Raw genomic sequence first — 6,234 nt, forward strand, 5'->3', positions numbered from 1 at the left:
CCCCAAACCCAGCAGGACAAGTCAGCTTTTGATTCACAAGGATGTCTAGGTCCATAAAGTTTCTCACTTGAGGTCCAGCCTTACTGCTCAAGAAGTGTCTTTCTCCCTTTCACATTTATCTTTGAATATGTTTACAAGGTATAAAGAATGATACTCCACCAACCAGCTTAAGAAATAACGGGCTATTCTTTAAGGCAGCAGTCCCCAACCTTTTTGGAACCAGGGACCTGTTTCGCGGAAGACAGTTTTTCCATGGATGGAGAGGGGGAAGGTTTTGGGATAAAACTGTTCCATCTCAGATCATCAGGCATTTGTTAGATTCTCATAAGGAGAGTGCAACCTAGATCCTTGCATGTGCAGTTTGCAATAGGGTTCACGCTGCTGTGAGAATCTGCCTCCGCTGATCTGACAGAAGGTGGAGCTCAGGTAATGCTCACCTTGCTCTCCTGCCTGCTGGTCACTTCCTGTTGTGTGGTCCAGTTTCTAACAGACTGTTACATGTAGGACTCTCCCTGTTAGCCTAGGAGCTCCCTAGAAGCAAAGGCTGGGAGTTCTCCCTTCTTGGCCTGCCCTGCAGCACTGAATTCCAGAGAGGAATAGAATTTCACAAACAACTCCAGTACTGCCACCCCAACTCCCCTATCCCCAACACCGTGACAATAACCTTACCAGTAATTTTAAGGCTGAGATAAAAATGTGCTGTGGAAAGTGGGGCATTCAGACATGATAGGACCCCGATTCCCACTAGACCCAGGGGCAGGAAACTGGGTGATTGTGTGTTTAGGTATGATTATGTGTGTATTTGGAGGTGGGAGGGGGCGCTGTCTATTGTGGGACTATCAGTTGCAGGGCTGAGTTGGAATAATGTGATGTCAAAATATGTCACAGAAAAATCTCTAACCTGAGCAAATGGCAATGCAGATCTCTGCAGAGAGAGGTTCAAATGAACTTTCCTTTTCACCTGCTCTTTTCTTTTCTGGATAACCAGCTGTTATCTTGCTCCAATTTTAATATTCAGTTATGTAGCGTGTTCTTTATCACACTGATGATTCAAGTGTCAAGCCAAGCAAGGCAGCCGGCACAAAATTAATGTTTGCCAGACAGAAGCAGGAGCTCCAAGGCTAGAGTGTAGCTGCCAGCCTCTTTCCACGCTCAGTGCTGGTCCACAGTCTTCCACTTCAGGTGAATGTGTGAATCTTATTACTGTGGCAAGCAATCACAGGCCTGGTGTACTGTCCAGCTGTTCCTGGACCAAGAGTGCTTGCTTCTCTCCCCCTCTCTTCCTCTTCCTTCCCTCCCCTTCCCCTTCCCCTCTCTCCTCTCCTCCCAGATCCCCCATCTGCTGGTGCCACTCTACAGAGAGGGGACACATTGGTGAGGGACTTCCCAGGGAGGGGTTATTGGGTTTTAGCAGGCTGGTCACTGAGCTAGCCAATGACCAGAGGTGCAGAGGTATATTGTGGTGGGTAGTGGCTAGGTCTTGTTTTTATTCCATCTTTGTTGGTATTTGGGCATTTGGAGGATTGAGAGCCTTAACCAGAAGGGTGTGGCTTGCACCAGATTTATTTATTTAAAAAGCTATTGGGAACCTATCTCACACACCAGGAATATGAATCACGTAAGGCCTTCAAGAAGTTCCCTTCCTAGATAGGGAGCTAGATGGGGACAAAAATAATAAGAGGAGGAGAGTAGAGGAGAAACAGTCCACCTCATGGTTCTCAAGGGGAATTTGGGGTTCCATTGATGGCCACATTAAAATATCTTCCCAACAGGACAGCCAATTCTGAGATTCTGAAGCCTGAGCATGGTTCTGTAGGCAATTTAGGAAGCTATGGATGGAAGGTGAAACTTCAGGGCCACTTCTCAGTCTCAGATGAAATGTCAGTGAGAGCCCAGACTAATGTGAAACTGAAGCTTGAATCCAACAGAACCCTGTGAGGACTCAATAGACTGTTTTGCCAGATACTTTTCAAAAATTCTGTGATGTTGGAGCCAACATCCCTTTTTCCTTTCTTGTTTCTCCCTATCCTCATCCCCTTTGATAATTGATAATACCTCCCACAACCAATAGCACCACTAGGCCTTTCACACAACTGCAGGTCCCCCTGCCACTGGTCCCCTGAGCTTAGGATGGTCTGAAGGGAGTGGACCCAGCAAGAAGGTAGTGGGTGAAGGCTTCTTGTTGCTCAGTGTAGAGTTTTACTGCCTTGGGGCCCAAAGGGAGCTGGCCCTGCAAGCCAAGCATATCGAGTGGATTAAGATTTGCCCCACATTTTCCCTTACTTTCTTTCTCGTTCCACTCAAGCCTGATGTCCGGTGAAAGCAAACCCAGCCTGGATGCTTGCTCACTAGTATCTGTCTCTCTGTCTTTGTGTCTCCTATCTCCTCCAGACCCCACTGTGATGCTTCCTGACTGATAATGTTATAACAGTGCCTGGAAGCCTGAGGCTGAATTTCCAGCTGGACGTACCTCAGTTGTCCCCATCATCATGGAGACCCAAAAGGATGAAGCTACTCAGGCCAAAGGAGCTGCAGCCTCTGGGAGTGCCCATGAACAAACGACAGAAAAAGGAGCCAAGAACAAGGCAGCTAAGGCGACAGAAGGACCAACATCAGAGCCATCCTCATCCGGCCCAGGTAGGCTGAAGAAAACTGCCATGAAACTCTTTGGTGGCAAGAAGGGTATCTGTACTCTGCCTAGTTTCTTTGGAGGGGGACGGAGCAAAGGTTCTGGGAAAGGCAGCTCCAAGAAAAGTCTCAGCAAGAGCAAGACCCACGATGGCCTGAGTGAAGCAGCCCATGGCCCTGAAGATGTTGTCAGTGAAGGAACTGGCTTCTCCCTGCCTTTGCCTGAGTTACCCTGCCGATTTCCCAGCTCTCAGAGTGCCCATGGGGCTTTGGAGACAGGCTCCAGATGTAACACGTCTGTGGCTGGAGCCACAGAGAAAGCTGTGGCTGAGAAGGTTCCCTCTATGCCCAAGCCAAAGAAAGGCCTAAAAGGCTTTTTTAGCAGTATCCGCCGTCACCGGAAGAGCAAGGTCACTGGGGCTGAGCAAAGTGAGCCAGGGGCCAAGGGGCCTGAGAGGGTCAAAGCCAGGCCTCATGAGCACGTGAGCTCAGCCCCTCGGGTGCCCTGCTCTGAAGAGAGCTTCCAAGCCCCTAGAAAGGAAAATGCTAACCCCCAAGATGCCTCTGGGCCAAAAGTTTCTCCAACACCAGAGCCTTCTCCACCAACTACTGAGAAAATGGCCTGTAAAGATCCAGAAAAACTCATGGAGGCCTGTGCCTCAGCACATGTGCAACCCAAACCTGCCCCTGAATCCAGTAGCCTAGAGGAACCCCATAGCCCAGAAACAGGGGAGAAGGTAGTAGCAGGAGAGGTAAACCCACCCAATGGCCCTGTGGGGGACCAGCTGAGCCTCTTGTTTGGGGATGTGACATCCCTGAAAAGCTTTGACTCATTGACAGGCTGTGGTGACATTATAGCAGAACAGGACATGGACAGTATGACAGACAGCATGGCCTCTGGGGGCCAGAGAGCCAACCGAGATGGGACCAAGCGAAGTTCCTGCCTGGTGACCTACCAAGGAGGTGGGGAGGAGATGGCCTTGCCAGATGATGATGATGAGGAGGAAGAGGAAGAGGAAGAAGAGGTAGAATTAGAGGAGGAAGAAGAGGAGGTTAAGGAGGAGGAAGAAGATGATGACTTAGAATATCTGTGGGCAACTGCTCAGATGTATCCAAGGCCCGATATGAACCTGGGCTACCATCCCACCACATCCCCAGGCCACCACGGCTACATGCTCCTTGACCCAGTTAGGTCTTATCCTGGCCTAGCCCCTGGGGAACTTTTGACTCCTCAGAGTGACCAGCAAGAATCCGCCCCCAATAGTGATGAAGGTTATTATGACTCCACCACACCTGGATTTGAGGATGATTCAGGTGAGGCCCTGGGGCTTGTCCACAGGGATTGTCTACCCCGAGACAGTTACAGTGGAGATGCCCTATATGAGTTCTATGAGCCAGATGACAGCCTTGAGAACTCTCCACCTGGAGATGACTGCCTTTATGACCTCCATGGTCGAAGCTCTGAGATGTTTGACCCCTTCTTAAACTTTGAGCCCTTTTCTTCCTCCCGGCCACCTGGGGCAATGGAGACAGAGGAAGAACGGCTAGTGACCATCCAGAAACAGTTGTTGTATTGGGAGCTTCGGCGGGAGCAGCTTGAGGCCCAGGAGGCACGTGCCCGAGAAGCTCATGCCAGGGAGGCCCACACCAGGGAGGCCTATACTCGAGAGTCTCATGGCAGGGAAGCCTATGCCAGGGAGGCCCACACTTGGGAAGCTCATGGCAGGGAGGCCAGAACCCGAGAACCCCAGGCCCGAGAGGCTCGTTCTAGAGAGACTCAAGTCCGAGAGGCCCAGGCCCGGCAGGAGAAGCCCGTCTTAGAGTATCAGATGAGGCCCTTAGGCCCATCAGTGATGGGCCTGGCAGCAGGGCTATCAGGGACCTCTCAGATTTCCCACCGGGGAATTACCTCAGCTTTTCCCACCACTGCGAGCAGCGAGCCAGACTGGAGGGACTTCCGTCCTCTGGAGAAGCGTTATGAAGGAACGTGCTCCAAGAAAGATCAAAGTACCTGCCTGATGCAGCTCTTCCAGAGTGATGCCATGTTTGAGCCAGATATGCAAGAAGCAAATTTTGGAGGATCTCCCAGGAGGGCCTACCCTACTTATTCACCCCCTGAAGATCCAGAGGAAGAGGAGGTTGAGAAGGAAGGGAATGCCACTGTGAGTTTCTCACAGGCCCTGGTAGAGTTCACCAGCAATGGGAACCTCTTTTCCAGCATGTCATACAGCTCTGACTCTGACTCATCTTTCACTCAAAACCTCCCTGAGCTGCCTCCCATGGTGACCTTTGACATCGCTGATGTGGAACGGGATGGGGAAGGCAAGTGTGAAGAGAATCCTGAGTTCCACAATGATGAAGATCTTGCAGCCTCCTTGGAAGCCTTTGAGCTGGGCTACTATCACAAACATGCCTTCAACAACTACCATAGTCGATTCTACCAAGGCCTGCCCTGGGGTGTGAGCAGCCTCCCTCGATACTTGGGACTGCCTGGCCTGCACCCTCGACCTCCACCTGCTGCTATGGCCCTCAACAGGAGAAGCCGCTCTCTCGACACTGCAGAGACCCTGGAGATGGAGCTCTCCAATTCCCACTTGGCCCAGGGCTACCTGGAGTCTGATGAGCTGCAGGCCCAGCAGGAAGATTCAGATGAAGAAGACGAAGAGGAGGAAGAAGGAGAATGGAGCCGAGACAGTCCCCTTTCCCTCTATACTGAACCCCCAGGGGCCTATGATTGGCCTGCTTGGGCTCCCTGCCCTATTCCAGTGGGGCCAGGTCCTGCCTGGGTAAGCCCTAACCAGTTGGACAGACCTTCCAGCCAGTCTCCATATGAGCAGGCAACCTGTTGCATACCTCCTATGACCACGTCAATGTCACTATCAGTGCCAGAGTCAAGGGCACCTGGGGAATCCGGGCCTCAGCTAGCTCGTCCCTCACACCTACACCTGCCCATGGGCCCTTGCTATAACCTCCAGCCACAGGCCTCCCAGAGTGTGAGGGCCAGGCCTCAAGATGTGCTGCTGCCTGTTGATGAGCCCAGTTGCTCTTCCAGTTCTGAAGGCTTCAGCCCCAGCCCTCTACCACAGGCCAAGCCTGTGGGCATCACCCATGGCATTCCTCAGCTGCCCAGGGTCCAGCCTGAGCACCCCCAGCCTCAGCCCACTCACTATGGACCTTCCAGCCTTGACCTGTCAAAGGAGAGGTCCGAGCAAGGTACCTCTCTTGCCACCAGCTACTCCTCCACTGCCATGAATGGAAACCTAGCCAAGTAGTTATCATCAGTTCTGGAGTAGGGGCACGGGGCCTGAGCATGTGAATGGGGATCAGGGGTTGGGCAGAGGGGTGGGGGGGTGGGGGTTGCTGTTTAACTTGAAAACCCTTTGGGCCAAGGAAAACTCCTATGAGTTTTCACCTTGGTTTTCCCACTTCCCTCTTCTGCCATCAATGGCCACGTTCAACTCAAGTGCATCTGCCCAGGGAGGCTGCTGCTGCTACTGCACTCCAGTTTTTGCTTTTGAGGTTTCTTCTTGTGACCCCATGCCAGGTGTGGGATGCTGTAATTTTGTGCCTATTCCAGTTGCCAAGTTAGTGATTATATATGTGTGT

General features: G+C 51.8%; 1 protein-coding gene across 1 annotated transcript in view; it reads left to right on the plus strand.

Moving 5' to 3' along the window:
• AMER1 (APC membrane recruitment protein 1) overlaps positions 1-6,228 on the plus strand; it is a 16,661-nt gene extending 10,433 nt beyond the window's left edge. The window contains exon 2 of the mRNA XM_023198458.2: positions 2,392-6,228. Coding sequence (XP_023054226.1) covers positions 2,490-5,900 — 3,411 coding nt within the window. The 5' untranslated portion in view covers positions 2,392-2,489 and the 3' untranslated portion in view covers positions 5,901-6,228. The remainder of the gene's footprint in view (positions 1-2,391) is intronic.
• The last annotated feature ends 6 nt before the right edge of the window (positions 6,229-6,234 follow it).

Source organism: Piliocolobus tephrosceles, chromosome 12 (assembly GCF_002776525.5).
Source record: "Piliocolobus tephrosceles isolate RC106 chromosome 12, ASM277652v3, whole genome shotgun sequence".
Lineage (NCBI taxonomy): Eukaryota > Metazoa > Chordata > Mammalia > Primates > Cercopithecidae > Piliocolobus > Piliocolobus tephrosceles.